The 17,502-nt window shown below is 40.0% G+C and overlaps 1 protein-coding gene across 6 annotated transcripts in view; it reads left to right on the forward strand.

Annotated features, from left to right (window-relative positions):
• lrrc75bb (leucine rich repeat containing 75Bb) overlaps window positions 1-17,502 on the forward strand; it is a 52,197-nt gene that overhangs the window by 15,834 nt on the left and 18,861 nt on the right. For all 6 annotated transcript variants that reach the window (XM_088936011.1, XM_088936013.1, XM_088936012.1 and 3 more), the window contains one exon: window positions 4,470-4,582. In XM_088936011.1, the coding sequence (XP_088792137.1) occupies window positions 4,470-4,582 (113 nt within the window). The remainder of the gene's footprint in view (window positions 1-4,469; window positions 4,583-17,502) is intronic.

Here is a 17,502-nt window from a genome sequence, read left to right on the forward strand (position 1 = left end):
TGTTTCCACCCTGTTGCTGTTAAAAAAAAAAATCATCTACTGTATATCCACCCAGCCTGACAGGTTCATGCCTTGACAAAACACATCCCACTGTCACTTTCAAGGCCAAGTTAATTCCCAGAATGCCAAAAACCCACTGCCTTCCAAAGCTCTTGGTGACAGCTTATCTATTTTTAACTAGTGATGGCCCATTGCTGAAAGGGTCGCTCTGAGTCAACTGCTCCTGTCCACTTGTGGATTTGACAACACTTAGTGTATCGTGCCTGTTTATTGAAACAGTATGACACGTCCTTTGTTAGCCCTTCACTTTGCTCCTGTCATCAACACACGAGGTCTGGTCCTAGAGGATTTGGGGAGGGCCCCATATTGTTAATTCATTTGAAAGAAGTAAAATCCACAGCAAGAAAAAAAGGCAAAGTCCATTGGATTAATTGATTTTTAGTTTTAGTGACATACGAAAGTGCTGAGTGCATTTCCCATAGTGGTGTGCTGCCACAAGAAGAAAGCCAATGCGATTCTGGTCCTTTCACTCTGAAAACATAAGTAGAATTGCACACAGGTAGAGGCTTATTGACCCATCATTTTTGTTTGGGTGTCAATAGGTCATCCATCTCTGCCATTTCTTGACTCATCCCAAATCTGCACATTTTGCGAAGGTTTTCATTGGCTGAGCAGAAACTCAAATTGACTTTCGGAGCCAGCATGACTCTCTTTCTAATGTTCGGCTCGGCTCCGGCATCAATGGCAAGTTGCGGTCACTCCAAAGAGCGGCTTGCTGGATTAAATGGCACATCAGGGGAACTCCAGCTGGAGCTCGCTGACTCGGGGTCTGGGCTGTTGCCACATGCCATGGCCTGCAGTAACCTCTCGCAGCCTGGCAGCAAGTCAGGAACTCTGATACTCTTGCTGATCTAGATTTCCAGAGCTCTTGAATTGCTGGTTACATTACTCCGAACACTTGCAGGGATCAGTTTTAAGAGAATCGCTAGAAGACCTTAGAGTGTGGACTGAGATTCTAGATGTGCACTTCTTTTGATAACCCACAGCCACCACGATCTGCTGAGCAGTGGTGTAGTCTGTTATATTATTCCTTCAAAGCTGCTGCATCTGGGCCTTCACTCCAGCATTATCTGTGTGGAGTTTGCATTTTGATGTATTTTTCTTGTTTCGTTTATGACTAAATGTCTGAGTTCAGAAATTGAAAGGTGCAGGCCCTTTGCTGCCGGATTAGGCTTTTAACCACCTACTGACCTCTAAGGATACAGTTATGTAAAATAGTTGCATGGAGTGATGGATTGCTCAGTCTAAAAAAACACTTTTTTAAAAGGTGTGCAGTCTTAAAGATCCTTATAAACAGCTCAGGAGCTCAGATGAAAAGCTCCTGCTTAAGCTAGTTAAGTGGTTTTCACGTAGAACCAGCTTTTAAGACTCACATGGTGAAGCACAACACATCAGACCACCATGAGAATCCCTGGGCTTCCATTGTATACTTTTCTAAATGAGCTCTCCCCCCAGCTCCCTGTTCCCTGCTCAAGCCTGCTGTACCGTCCTGTGCAGTGCCTCCCTGTCTAAGCCTAAGCCTTATTTATCTAATTAGCTGCCTCGTGAAGAATTGTCGTTCCGTCTCGGGGAGACAGTTGTGTAACGGAGAGAGGCTTGTGCTCGCAGGCCTGTGAGTGGGTGGTTAATGCTAATGTAATGGCAGTCCTCCTCTGCTTTGACAATCAAACCACTGAAGCAGCAACAGAGAGACATTAGCATATTTTTTTCATTTTCTGAAGTCGCAACACGATAGCTGACTGACATGTAAATAAGAGCACTGGAGGAAGAAGATCAACGCATTCATTTGTGTGACAAGATACCCCAGCTCTAGGGGGCAAGTCTGGCTTTTATTAATGAGTTAATACTCTCAGTCCCCTCTGTTAGAACCCTTTTGGAATAGGTCTTTAAAACTGGTTTTGGCTTACTGAAATGCAGTAATACGGTATATATACAAAAATTCTCACTTAAAGGGTAAAAAACTTGTTTTTCTAAACACTGGGTCACTTTTGTTAATTTTCTTTTGATCAATTTTCATATGTTCATCGATCACAATAAATGTATGTTCCTGCTGTAGGAGTGGTTTATCCCCAGATTGCACAGTAGGAAGAAACATTAATCATTATCAGTATCTGAAGTTTTTCCATATTGTATTTTGTGCGTTTAAATGTCCTTTTGTAATATAAATAATATTATTTATTGAAAATGCCTAAGAAATGAAAATAACCAATATAAAAATTTTTAAAGTAATTTTGTTTTAAATACAGAAGCCTCTATTGTACATTATTTAATATTAGTAAGATTTTAAAGAATCTGCAAAGTTAGATGTCTGTAATGTATATACTGAGCATCATTAGAAAATTATGTATCAGGATATTAATATTGGATATTAAGTGTTTATGGGCCATTTGGATTAACTGATAATTTATATGTGACTGATATAATCAAGTTATTTTAAGTGTTGCATGAGCACTAAATCGTGTCATTGGTGCGAGGGTTGATAAAGCACAAGTGATGAGGTGATTTAGCCTGTTCAGTGTCAGGCGTGGTGAAAATCAAGTAACAAAGCACAGAGAGGAAACAATGTGCCCCGCTTGTCAAGAGCATGCCTTTGTGCTGATACAGGGCACTGACACTTGCAGTGTTGGGTGTTCAAACCCAGCAGCTTCTAATCTGGCAAAATGTTATAGTCACACACAGTTTGTGAAAGATAGCCCACGATCTGGGAGACCATAAATCACAACATCTCCCGTTATTTATCCCAGTGGGGACAGTCTGGGCAGGAGTGTCTAGTTGCCACAGAACTTCACATGAAGTGATTGAAGGCAACTAGACTGCACAGCAACTAATAGATCATGAACCAGGTACTAACTTGTTGCCCCTCTTGTGGGTTCACTCTCGTGTGACAACCTTCCAGCAGGGCAACGCACGTATTCAAGCTGCTTATGTGAAATGAACAGCCCTTTTGTGAGATGAGAATGTGACAACAGTGCTGAGGAAACACTGCTCAATTGACCTGAGACCCACTGAGCTTTAGTGCGATAAGATGGGATGATAAGTGGCTTCTAAGGCTTAGAGTTCAGGGAACGGGCACATGGTTATCCAAGCTACAAGAGATCCCACAAAACAGCATCTGTAATCCGGTGTAAAGCAAGATTAAGAAATGTTAATCTGTGTAATGAGTTTACTTTATCTGTTCAATAAAATGTCAGTTCATCTGCTACGAAAAATATGTTGCCATTTTCCTCACAATATCCTGGTGAGTTTGTTGCACATTTCATTTTATGACCAATATGTATATATACTGTATAAACACAAGCAAAGGGCTGAAACTGTTCAGATTTTAAGGTATCGGGGGAAATGAGCATGAATGGTTAATTGTTACGATGTACTGGTAGTTTTATTAAATTGCCTTGGTTGGGTGGTGTTGTTCATGGTAATTCGATTTAGTTTGCTCGGCTAAATTCAATCCCTTTAAAGAATGCGACAGATAGGAAGAAGGCTAAATTGTATTTTATTGTGTTGTGTAGTAATTGCTTTTAGGCTACAGAGTTCTAAAAAAAGAAAAGGGCTAGAGAAAACACATCTTTTCATGGATCATATTAAAGCCTCTTTCCTGTTTGTTTTGAAGAGAATAAGTTAGAGCTTTGGACAGGAATTTATTATGGTGGCGTCTTAAGCTCGACAGACATGATGAAATGAGGACCATGACATTTAAAAGTGTAGCCAATCCGAAACGTGGGAAAGGACATGATTTATTCAAAGCTAGGGTGCGATCTGAAGGCCACTACATATTTGTGATCCAGTGTGATAAAGCAATGGGTCAGTTTCCTGAGCACTACAGGCAATAATGGCAAGGAACCAGCTCTTTAATAAGATCTTTTGTCTGCAATAAGAGTTTTGGGCATGCAGTATAAGTGCAATACTGTATATTAATGAATGTAATAATTTCTAACAAGGCTCAATTTGTATCTCGAATGGAAATAAACTTTTGATCACAATAGTTAACTTTGAAAACTCCTAGGTTTGTGTCTGCGTACTTATACTGTATTCTAAATTATATCTTAAACGGATTTCTATTTTTAATGAAATTGTTAATGGGTAGGCATGGTGGCACAGTTGTTAGCATTGCTGCCTCTCAGAGCTGGGGCCCTGGGTTCAATTCTGGACCTAGAGTGCTATCTGTATGGAGTTTGTACGTTCTCCCAGCGTTTGCATGGGTTTCCTCCTACAGTCAAAGGCCATGCTGGTTGGAGAGTTGCCCCTGCTGTGAGTTGATGCATCTGTGTGTGCCTTTGATGGGCTGGCGTCCCGTCCATGTTGTGCTTTGCCTTCCTGAATTAGAAGAAGTCAAGAAATGGATGGATGAGCAAAACCACGAACAATAGTTTTTTTTTTTATCTAACCACTGGTCTCGGCTTTTCTTGCAGGAGCTGGACCCCTCGAAGTCCTCCGATAAGATATGCCGACAGCTGATTTACCATCTGACCCCTCACTCCAAGTGGCTCCGTCAGAGCATGCCGCGCAGGAAGTCACAAGCGTGGTGAGCGCATAATCCCTTCTTTTATTAGATCAGCTCCCCGTGAGTCAAGACTACTGGCCAAAAGAATAACCAGGAGGTGTGCTTATTTATAGAACCTCTGTCTGAGTCCAAAACTTGTTTCTCCATCTCTCCTAAAGAGCAGATTGCCGTGCAGGTGGGTGATGCCGATCTTAATGACTTTTGACGCAAGGTGCTTTACATAGAGTCATGCCCTGCGTTAGTCCAAGCGGGGTTAAAGGAAGGATAAGTTAAATGCTTGGCAGCAAATGTAGTAAACATTTTCTGTGACAATGTTTATTAACAGTACCAGCAAGCCATCTCAGTGACAAAGTGACTTACGTGTTGTGAGTTGGCGTCTAGGACATTTTTTTTCCAGTACAGGAAAGAAAACTAAACTAAACATAACTAAAGGTATGCTTTTTTAACTGTTTTTAAATTTAAGGGAAAATTTAAAGGAAGGTATAATATGTATACATGTCTCTCGGTTATAGACTCTTTAAGTTTTGTGTGTAGTTCCTCCAGTGTACTGCATATTACTGCTGACAAGACAACTCTAGGGAGAATATCACAAAGCATACTCAATTTTTGGGGGGTTTTGTGCTCTAAGCAGTCTTACATTAAAAGAAGTCTTTATACCAGTGTAAGAATATATATAGCTGGGTTTAGTATTTTTAGTTAAAAATCAGTTTCTCCCTCAAGTGATAATACTTCAAGAGTACAATTATAATATCTCATCAATTTTATGGATGTGCATTAATCCTCATACAAAGAAAAGAGGTTTACTTGGTAATTTCAGAATACATCCAGAAAACATTAGCATAGAATCTACAAAAGAGCTGAGTTTCATCATTTCTTTAAAGATAATAAGGTAGGTGCAATCGCTGTTGGTTACAGTCAAATAAATGCACTGGAGAGCATTTGTAGATAAACAATGACTATTACCTGCAGAGGTTTCCTCTCTGAATCTGCCAGCTTATTATGATTTTAATTCTGTGATTGTACAAGCATTTTCAGTGTTGAAGTTGCTGGCTAAATCAGCCAATATAAATGTGGACTCTTCTCTCCTGTAAGTTAATAACTTGTTGATCTAGTTTGCTTTATGGGTCCCTAGATACAGGGGTTGGCGAGCACTGCCTGAATATAGTTATAAATATAAGACAAACATGCCGCACTCCGACATTATTCCCTCTACATTATGACTCTCATTTTCTCTCAAAACGACAGAAGTCCAGTACCACTACAGTAGAGAAATAAAATTGAAGTACAGTAACTGCTCCTTGTATGAGCTTCATTTGCTCCTCAAAAACTGCTTGTATGCTGAAAACTCATGAAACAGAAATTGGATTTCCGTTATTTTCCACATTGCAAACTCTGTGATTCCAGAACTCAAAAATGTTCTTTCCAACACCAACGCTTCACGTTAATATAGCACAGAACAGTACCTAAGTGTGATTATTCCTGGCTAATTATTTGACTAACATGCTTAAAGTCATTGGCTGATGCACAAACGACAGGCAGGGAAACAGTAACACTCCAACTCATTTAGGGTACAGTACAGCAGTAACATCATGGCAGTTCTTAGCGACCGCATAAACATTAGACTCACCCAAGAAGATGTGAGAAAAGTAGAATCTCAACAACGCTTTGTGGGAGCCCAGCTCGTAAGAGTGAAAATCTGCTTTTTAAATGAAAACAATAGGCAGGAATTACCATATTAGTTCTCATATAAATGAAAACTCATGTAGCAAGCGATTACTGTACAAAGGACGTCTTGTTAAATTTACCTTGAGACTAGTGGTTAGCAGGGAAAAATTACTTTGAGTGTTTGAGGAACTAAGGAACATAGTTCCCTGTCTCCTTGTGAACAGCATTGTGTGTGAAAGTTGCCAAGCACACTTCCCTCAGAAAGCAAACCACATGTAATCAAGCAGGTTTCACAAAGGTCATCCTCCAGTAGCTCTGTACATAAATGACATCTTGAAAGCACTTCAACAAGGGTGGGAAATAAAGGCTTTAAAAAAAGTTTAGTTTTATAGTGCTAATCAAAACTAATAAACTTTCGCTTAACAGACTGGTCTTATCTCAGCATAACATGTATAAAAAATCATGCCCTGCTGTTTGCAGTATTTAAAGCAGTAGAGGCCAAAGGCACTGTGACTTTTTTAGTTCAAAGGTCCTTCGTGTCTCTTCTCAGGATTTAGTCATGTGTCAGATAGGTTTACAGTACGATCTGAGTTGGTGTGCCTTTAGGCATCAGTCAGTGGCAGTGTGTTGAAACGGGAAACAACCATTTTCACCTTTATGTAGCAGCTAGGCTGCAGGAATTATTATCTGATAATGGGGGCCATCATATAATTCAGTCAAGTAAAGGGGATTACAGAATTCGTAAGCAGTAAGAATTCGTTCAGAACCAGGAGACTGAGGAAGGGGAGAAAGTAGATGAAGGGCAGGCTGGCTCTGATGTTTCTGAATATCAGTTTTCCTGTGGTACTGTGTCCAACATGTTTACATACATTGATGGAAAAGTGATACCTGAGTTCCTCCAGTTAAATAAGTGTAACAGTGTGTAATTATCTAGTGTTCCTACACAGTTGTATGAGTGGGAATATTGTCAACTTTCTGTGTGAACCTCTGTTAGGTCATGAGTGAAGCTCAAGGCCAGGCTGTCTTTATGTCAGTTGTATTTTGTGACCTGCTTTGTTTTACCTGCAGAGATTTTCTCGGTGTCACGACGGTTAATTTTAATTTGGCAGGCTTCTGTCAGGGTTTTTTTTTGCATGTCTTTCACATTAGCTGTCTTGTTGAGCGTATATAGTGAGCTACAGGAAAGACTACAGGAATGAACTGTGCGTACTTGTCCACTGTGAGATCTAGAGCTTACTGGATTCAGGTTTGTTCTGTGCAAACACAAGGCACCGTCTAATTAGAATTCTTTCAGTGCAAATGGAGAACTGAACTGGGGGTCAATTCATGTTACTGTGGCATTCTAGTCCGTGTTTCTTTGATCTCTCTGGTACAGAGGCTTATTTGAAAATTAAAAGTGAAATGCAGAGAAGCCTGTTGCATTAACTAATGTGTTGCCATTGGTTACTGAAGCAGACAGACTGAAGATTCTGGATCTTTCTCCTATGAAGTTTGAATGTGCAGTTGAGGGGTTAGGGGTGGAGGGGGGGGGGCAGTTGGCCCTGGAAACGGTAAATTATTCAGCTGGAGTGACTGCAGCTTTGATCTGCAGAAAGATTCAGTCTTACGATAACACGTTTAATCGTTATTAAAACGTTCTTAATCCACAGAATTCTCATGTTTTCCTAATTTCCTAATTTCCTAATTTCACCGCAGGCGTGCAGGAAGCAGGAGAAGAGATATATTCAGAGAGAAGATGGCTCTGTCTTATTCGTTTTGTCTTTTGAAACATGGCTTCCTTGGTCTGATTTCTTTGACATGTACAGTAAGCAGGAGCTCCCTTCTCTCTGCGCCTGGTTTTTTCTTTCAAAACCACCAGTGGAACAGTTTCCTGTTTGAAGGCCCAAGTCAATGTAGTGATTAATATCTTGCAGACATTCTTCCAGTTGCTACATGGCTCGTAGAACTACTGCAGTAATTACAGGAACACGCAATGTATCATTTATCATTGCAATGCGATGCACATGGCACTCTGTCCTCACACTGAACTGAAAGCTTTTGGCATCAGTTCAACAGCGCAGTCTCATCAAACCTTGGCTGTCACGAATAAAAGAATAACCTTTTTTCACTCGCTATCATGTATGTGAGATTTAGGGATTTTCTTTAGATCTAGAAATTCTCCCTGGGAGGAAAACAAATATATAAATCATTAAACTGGTGCACACCATGCATTTCTTAAAAGCCTAGATGCAGCTTTCAAAGGAGAAAGAACCTGAGTACTTCTTTTGTCTTGGTTCATCACAAATAGGCTCTTCAAATAGACACTATTTCCAGTGCAAAGCTACCCATAAGTTAAGAAATTGATCAAATTGATATAGTTGGAAATAATCATATTTGAATAAAGAAAGACTTGCACAAAACCAGCAGTTATTAAGAAAATATAACAAAAGAGCAAGAAAATGTCTAAAAGAATTCAGATCCACTTTTCACTTATAAGACACAAAAATTAATTGACCACTAATAAAAAAAATACAGTGCGAGTATGAAGCTTGTGGCGCAAAGATTGAAAATGCCATTGTTTTTAAGAACGGCTCTCTTTAACCTCTCTCTCATACAAATAAAAGAAAACACACAAACTTCCACACAAAATTTGAAATTTCTTTCAAATTGATCTGAAAGAATGAAATCAGTCAAGTCTCGCTATTAATTCCGAGCCAGTTTAATGGTAAAATGTAGTTCAGTTTAATGCCACAATCAGTTCAGTTCAAAACTATAGCTTGACTTTTGTATCAGTCTGGAGCTAGAAATTACATACTAGTGGACATCATATGTGGAAGAACAAGAACCACAAAATTAGCTATGCTCACACAACTGAAAATTACAGTCTGACGAGCTCAGGGTGGTTGTAATCATAAAGGAGAGCTTAGATCTACCCTACCACCTAGCAAGGAGACATTTTAACAACTGTCTTTGCTCCTTGTTCTGTATCTAAAAGGATATTTGACTGTCAGTAATGCCAGAGCAGTACTGAGAACATTGTCTGTGTTCCTGGAGATATTCAGAGAAATCTGTTCAGTCACATACACTGCTATTGGGTATCCCATTAATAATATTCAATTACACAGAGACAGATGTATTGCCAGACTCTGGTCTGACTGACACTTGGTAAAGTGGCAGTCTTGAAACCTTCCCTGGCAGACATGAACACAAGAATCAGGAAATATAGCTGTCTGAATCTATGGATATTAACTTTTCCTGGAAATTGTGGTTTCCCTCACTCCAAAGTTGTTATAGTGAGCAGGTTACTTAGCAAACCCTTCATATGGCTTAAATGTTTACAGACTTAAAATCTCAGAATATATATTACATTTCAAGAAATTGTAACTGAGGAAAATAGTATGTTTATTATACATCTGCTCGTGCTATTTGCTTTTCCTTTAAAATCTAGAATAGGTCACTAAAACATTGTTATGATAACATGGTGCACTACCACTATGCAGCAACCGGATTGCTTTACTTAAGATGTTAAGACGGAAAAGATGTTTCCAGGTAACGGTTAAATGTGGGCACCCTATGCCTTTTGAAATAATACATTCTGTTGTGTACATCTGCCCTCTCCCTTTTGGCAGTTGTTTGTTTTTACTTTGTTGCTGGGTGACACTAGCAAAAAAACGACAACAGATAAACAGAACAAGCATAAATATATACTCTAACTATACTGTAGCTGGCCATTTCTTATCTACTACTATTAATAATAAACTTCATTTTTTATAGCGCCTTGACGTGTTAAAAACAAATCCATAAGAAATAAGAATAATTTAGTACTTATTATATTTAAGAGCCCGTTGAGCATCCCCTGGATACTCCTGGCATCTCATAGCTCTAATGATATTTTAAACCAAACCCAAGTCTAGTGACATGGTAGCAGAGGCACAGATTGCAGGATTTGTGTTTACCTACAGTAGGTGCACTGCAATTCGATTGCCAGGGTCTTAAGAATTTGGAGGCTGCAGTCCAGTTTTGTGCATTAAGGACTGAGACACCCCTGGCAGCTGTGTACAGTGGCGTTGAGGCTACGTGAGAACTTTGTACTTGAAATGACCTGAAGTCTGCTGCGGCACTGAACTTATGTGTTGCATTATGAAGTTTACGGACCAGCTTGAATTGTAGGTTTCACTCCATCTCAAATTCTGCTTTCCATACACGGTGTAAGACAATTTAGTTGTTTTTTCCCCCCCCATGGCTTACATGAATAAATTGAAGAGTGCACAGTCCGAACACATCACTGGTTCTGCTGAGCACCTGAAATGAATACCAGCCTAAGCCAGGTTTGGGAAATGGAATAGCGTCTTCTTCTCAGGTCTTCTTGCTGTGCATGTGCTTTCCAGCTCATCCCTTTTACAGTCCTCACATGTCCTTTTACTGTCCTGCAGTCCTAGCCTTGCTTGGTTTCTGATATGTGAATTTGGCCTGGCAGCAGACTATCGTATTATCAGGCGGCAAAAAGCCTGACCTACATTCGTCGTACTTTTAATTCAGGCTGGCTGGCCAGCCGCAGGATGCATTAGGTTGCTTTTTTTTCCCCTCTCATGCATGTGTTTGCTGAAGACCACATCCCGTGACTCCTATGTCTCCTTACCAGAAGAGAGCCGATTCAGGCCCGAGAGACCGACGGCGTTCAGTAGGCCAGGTTAGGTTTCATCTAATGCAGCATGTCAGCTCCCCTGTCTCCTTGTGACATTTCGCTCTGACTCAGTATGTGAAATCAGTTCAAGTGTCCTGAAGAAAAATCTGGGAAGTGCTATTCCCAGTTTAAGCAAGCATCTTGCTTTGGGCATCAGTGTTTTGCTCTGAAAGTGTTAAAAATGAAACGGACTTCCTTGTAAAACAGTGTTACAATCCAAATTCTTTCAGACACACTTTTATTCTTTTACTGTCTATTTAGTAGCACAGTTACTAAGTAAAGCACAAATTCAAAGACCACTTACTTAAAAAGAGCTTCTTAAATACCAGATTTAATTGCCTGCTGCAAGCTCTGGTATAGGCTGATGGCATATCTCATATCCAGTGCTGCAAAAGCTATAGTAGTTACTGCAATGTAAAAAGATCACGTGTAATTGATATAAAGAGGACAGAGCTGGACTGTACCTTTCTGAACAGAAATTCTTATTAGATCTTGTCTCATTCATTGACTTTACATTATATGCAAGAAGGGATTCCTATTGTAGCTGCCATTATCGTCTTTCACACTTCAGTTCTTTAAAGTCTTATCTTCTAGAAAACCAGCTCTCCTGCACCTTTTACCAACCATCTTACCAACAATCAAATAAAAGACGTAAGTCATGTATGGTAGAAACAATAACTGTATGGTCTTCTTGTTATTCAGTCGGTTCATTATTTTCCAATAATCAGCATGTCTGTAGTCTGAACTGTCTGTAAATACTCACATTTGAACGTTCCTGATTCAGTTTAAACTTATGTTTATCTGTTAAGTCAATTTTCTCTCTGTTTGGGGGTGGAGACATCTTTATGTGATGACTTTCAATGAATGAACTCTTTGCTTTTCCTATATTATATGGTTTTGACCATGATGTGAGCATGCTCTTTATCATTATTTAGTGAGACTGAGACGGACACAAATTACTGTTACATTACTACAAAAAGGTGATTATTATTAAATCAAATACTCATGTGTTCTTAATATATTTAATTTTCTGGAGTGTTAATCTATTGCAGCTGCCCTATTAGCTATAGCAGGCTAAAAGCAAAACTCTAAATTGCTAGGCACTCAGATGTGTGGGACAGTTAACAAGTTTAAGTGAGCAATTTCATAGAACCACTTAAGATTAAAAGGTTATTGTTTTAGTCTAGTAATTTTATTCTAGTAACAATTATCTAAAATAGTACAGATAAAAAAAAATGGGAAAGCCAGTTTATGAAAAAGGAACTGCGTTTCAGTTGGTTGCAGAAATGTGACATTTGTCTTGACATTTTGTGGATGAACGCCTCTTTTCAAGGGTGAAGCATTTTGGAAATTTAGAGTCGCCACTTTTTTCCCGTTACTCCGACCTGGTTTTGGAACAGCCAGTTGCGTGTTTGGTCTCACCTCGCAAGCTCACCTGGGAGAGAGCGCGGAGAGCTCATTCTCCGAACTCCTCCTACAGCTCGTACAGCTCAACAGGCCACAGGCAGCGCCGTCCTGTACCAGAGGCTCAGCCCTGTTTGAAGGAGAGGCCCCTATGCCTCTTGGCTAGCACCATGACCCAGGCTCGAACCCACGCCCCCTGGATCGGAGACCTCACGAGTTCTCGAGCGAGCATCTTTAACTGCTGATTCGCTCTCGCCTCGAAGTTATTGTTATAATGCCTTAATTGCTTCCTTACTTAACCTTCTTACATACACTGACTGCATGGTGCATCAATAGCCCGCCATGTTGTGGAAGCTGATACTCTGGCTTCTTTCAGGAAACAGCTGGATGAGATCAATCTACTATTCACTACCTGCAGCAGCCATATCACTCTGCAACTCAACCACTGGCAACCCACTGAAGCTAAGCAGGTGTGAGCCTGGTCAGTACCTGGATGGGAGTCCTGGGGAAAAACTAAGGTTGCTGCTGGAAGAGGTGTTAGTGGGGCCAGCAGAGGGCGCTCACCCTGCAGTCCATGTGGGTCCTAATGCCCCAGTATAGTGATGGGGACACTATACTGTAAACAGGCGCCGTCCTTCGGATGAGACGTAAAACCGAGGTCCTGACTCTCTGTGGTCATTAAAAATCCCAGGGCATTTCTCGAAAAGAGTAGGGGTGTAACCCCGGCGTCCTGGCCAAATTTCCCATTGGCCCTTACCAATCATGGCCTCCTAATAATCCCCATCTATGAATTGGCTTCATTACTCTGCTCTCCTCCCCACTGATAGCTGATGTGTGGTGAGCGTTTTGGCGCACTATGGCTGCCGTCGGTGGTGGTGGAGGGGAGTCCCCATTACCTGTAAAGCGCTTTGAGTGGAGTGTCCAGAAAAGCGCTATATAAGTGTAAGCAATTATTATTATTATTATTATTATTATTATTATTAATACCACCTGGTCTAGATGGGACGAATGGCCTTCTCTAGTTTGTAACCTTTTCCGTGTTCTTGTGTAAAGCCCATTCCAGTATCCTTCTCAATGCAAAAATCATTACAGGCTGTCAATAGTGAGAACAGAATTGGAAATGTTTTTGCAGGTTATATAAGATCTAAAAAAATTCAATAGGCGTTTCATCAATGCCCAGTGTCAAAGAGACCTGCCATTTATTTCTTTACTGCCTGTACAAAAAATTCTGTCGACGAATATTTTTGACAGCCACCTAATACTGCACTTTATTTCAAGTCGCATTTTGTAATAGCGCACAAATTTAGCAGTTCAGTTTCATTAATCACAAATGCTATCTCCATTGCTACCTTTCTCCTGTCCTTACATGTTATTAAATGAGTGGTTTCCCTGCAGTTGGTACTTAGTGTGCCACATGTCTTATAAAGTAAATCAAATCAGTCTTAATGCACTTTCATCTAAGCCTTGATAAGAGACTTAACTTTCAGTCAGGATCTTATAGCGATTAAGATCGCTCTTGTGTGCAGCAGAATTAAAGCAAAACACAAATTGTGCTGTGACAAGAACAACCCAATGTTTTGTTTTGTTTTGATGAAGAAGAGATCCAGTCACAAGGTCAACTGAGTGACTGTCAGTGATAAGACTGTGTTCTATGATGAGGTTCACCCAGCGAGAGTTCTGGCTTTCTAGAGAAAGGGATAGGTACTCGCACAAGAAATTCAGTGGTGCCGACTGGAGCTGCACACAGGAATTTGGTGTAGTGTTGTGCTGGGTTTTTCACCTTTGCAAAGGTTTCACGATCAATGAGAGCTTTCTCTCTTACTTGTTTGGTGTCTTCCAAAGACCGGCCTGTGTGTAAATAGATCAGTCAGCATCATTGAATTTCTAGAGTGAGTTACAGGTTCAAAACACCTTAATAAGGCACAAGTAACCTACCTGGGCACTGAATAATGGGAGAAAAGGAGTGGTGTTCTCAATATTCTAATAACAGGGTTGAATGACAACCTTTCATTTCTAAACTCTTTTTATGCGCTTATGCTTACTAATGCCCTAGCATTAATGTTTGATGCAATACACTACATAAGTATACAGCAACATATTTTATACACAATATTGATATGTTTGTGCTTTATTTGGTATTTCAACATAAGATGATTATAGTATAGAAGTATAGATGTCATGTTTTTATTGAAACACGTACTGTAAGACATCACTATACCATAGAGTATATTTATGATCTATTCAGCTCATGAACAGTACAAAAGTATGTAAAGTAATAGTTTGTTCTAAAATCTTACATATAGTATTAAAACATATATATTTACTGAAAAATTAGATTGGTTATTTTGTATTCATAATAATGTTGCTCTAGTCGATAACAGTACTACTCTGGACACATTGTGCCCTTTAAATGCTAATTCTTATTCTGAAAGAAGAACGAGCAAACCTGGCAATTTATTGACTTGAAGAAATTCTCCCTTTTCATTAATAATATCCTCTACTTCATAAATATTTATCAAATAAATTTTACACTTCATAATTTTGTAGAATTTCAACATGATGCTCCTACATATATTTGAATTTTTTTATAGATCACTGAAAATGGATTATTAATGCACAAGTTCTATCTGTCAGCCTTTGTATCCTTGTGATACCACAGGATATTAAAGAAGGTCACTGAACAGCGACTGCATTCACACAGATATGGATTCCGATGGCTGGGTTACCTCCATCTGCAGGGTTATCTGTGTCTGCTGAGATGCTAATCTCACCCATGCCTTCAAACACTCCATCAGAAAATCATTTACTCAACAGATCCCTGGGCCACTTCTCACTCAGGTGTGTTTTCCCCATTCAAAGAGGTGATAGAAATCCCAGCACTGTGCAATCAGCAGAGCTTGCAGTGCCTTTAAAATGTAACATTTTACTACACAGCATGGCTTTGCATTGACTTCATTTCAGAGGATTTTACATCCCTTCGGAGGATGTGATGAAAGCTTGAAAAGTGGAAGTCTGGACACATGGGAAAAGACGCTTAATGACAAGTCACAATTTTAGTTGAGACTGAATATTTGCTTTTTGCAAAACTGGTTTTGATTATGAATACTGATGGTCCACATTGCATTAACATGCAAAAACTTGCTGTAGCTATATCATTTTTCAAAGGTTCATCTGGCCAACAAACATCATTTCTAAAATGAGGGGGCCTTCCAGTGTGTGTGATTACTGTGGTGGATCACCAGTCATGAGATGAATGACTGGCAAATGCAGTCCCTACGCAAGTCTAGGACTTTGCTCACTTTCTCAATCATGACATTTAGAGTCCACAACCAAAGCAGCATGTGCAGCCATGACATAGATTATATGTATGCAGCACAAAACCAAGCACATAAAGGACCAACCACAAACACAGCTGTAACTTGGCCTTTTGAATTTTTCATGAAAGCACGGATCATTGCTACTTATACCACAGGACTGGAGGGGGAATACTGGACTGTGTGCAATGAGCTGTCAAACCGGATGGAGACAGGTATACCTCTTATCTGTTAAGACTACATGTCCTGCAGTTCCCTTGGCCTTGGCCATTGTGAAATCAGGCACATAAGAGGCCAAGGAACAGCGAGTGAAGAGCCTAAAACACCTTCTCCTCAACAGATGTTTTGCCTTAAAGACCAAAGCAACGAGAGTCCAATTCCAGCAAGAAGAATACATTAAACTTTGCAAAGTTGAAAATGAGTACAGAGAAATGTTATTTTCATGCTCCTTGGGCTTTACGTCACCGTAACTGAACAAACCCGGGGGATTTTTTTTTTAATGTCTCAGCTCAAATACAAGAAACCTGCATAGAAGCATAATTATTACCCATGAATACTGCATGATCATTGCCCTCGCTTTCGTGCTGAAGTCGAGTGGCACGGCTCAATGAGGCAGTGAGCTCTGAAGACCCGAAAAGCACTTGGCAGTTCCATAATTGCTTGCTTGTGAGCAGGGAATTGCAGCAGATTCATTTTTTTTTTTTGGCCGCCCTTGTTGTCCCCTTGAGGATAATGTTTAGGAGTTTGTTGTCTGTGCAGTGTTTCTGTTAATTGGCATTCGCTGACTGCACAGCATAAGAAATGTAGGTAAATGTGTCTGGATCTCAGCTATCGCCATTTATTGGTCAGGCATTGTAAAGTTCAATGCTGATAAAGAGCATTGTGTGCCAGGTGTACAATGTCAATTGACAAGCCAGGGAAGCTGTTTGTTACTCCACATAGTGTACATCATTGTGAAATACTCTTTTGGGGCATCATGGAAGCATCCCAAGCTTCCTGACCTATTGATTGTACATGCTATGATACTACAGCTACAGGGAATAGCATTAGAAATATGACACTAAAATTGACTACAATGGTTGTATGGAAGTTTTGTATGAGCACAAAATATTGACTTTCTCGACTGATAGATGACCCACAAAAAGGCTCTTGTCAGTTAGTAAACATAAAGTGATGCCTAGGTAGGTGGCTGATTGAAACTAAAATAAACTAGTGATTTTTTTTTACTGCTGATTCATTATGTCAAATTGTGCTGACCTAACTTTTGAGGCAAAACCTTGCAATTTTCACACACAATTCTAAACCTCATCCACTAAGGAAGCATTAGGTTGATTTTTGAAAGAAAGCAGTGTAAAACCAATTGAATGGTAATCAATTATGCTACTAGCATGTCCCTACAATTATGCTACTAGATCAGGTCCGCAGCCCTACAATCAAGAGCCTTCCAAAAGGGGTTCTCTTTCCGAATGAGCACTGTGTCCAGACATAAATACAGTATTTTCAAATGAATGCAATATCCAAATTCTATGTTATGAAATAGCATAAGAGTAGTGTTTCCCTTGCAAGAAGAAACAAACAAACATAAAGATATTCATTTTATTGTGTATATTAAGCCTCTGTATTTGAGCTTGCAGCTTGGAGGTGCTCATTGCTATCAGGGCAGTCTGAGTGCCAACACTGAGTGTCATCTCTTGGACAGACATGGCATGAACAGTGTAGGTACTGAACAGCTGCTCTGCAAGGCAGATGGCTCCAGAAACACTCCTGGGCTGTACCCATTGTGCATATTAATGAGGCGAAGTATGCCTTGCATGGCTTCTCTCTTAGAGGATCCAGGGGACAGAGGGAATGTCTGACATGCACAGTGCTCACAGGGGTCACTGTTTGAAGCCGCC

Source organism: Atractosteus spatula, chromosome 17 (genome assembly GCF_055471065.1).
Source record: "Atractosteus spatula isolate fAtrSpa1 chromosome 17, fAtrSpa1.hap1, whole genome shotgun sequence".
Classification (NCBI taxonomy): domain Eukaryota; kingdom Metazoa; phylum Chordata; class Actinopteri; order Semionotiformes; family Lepisosteidae; genus Atractosteus; species Atractosteus spatula.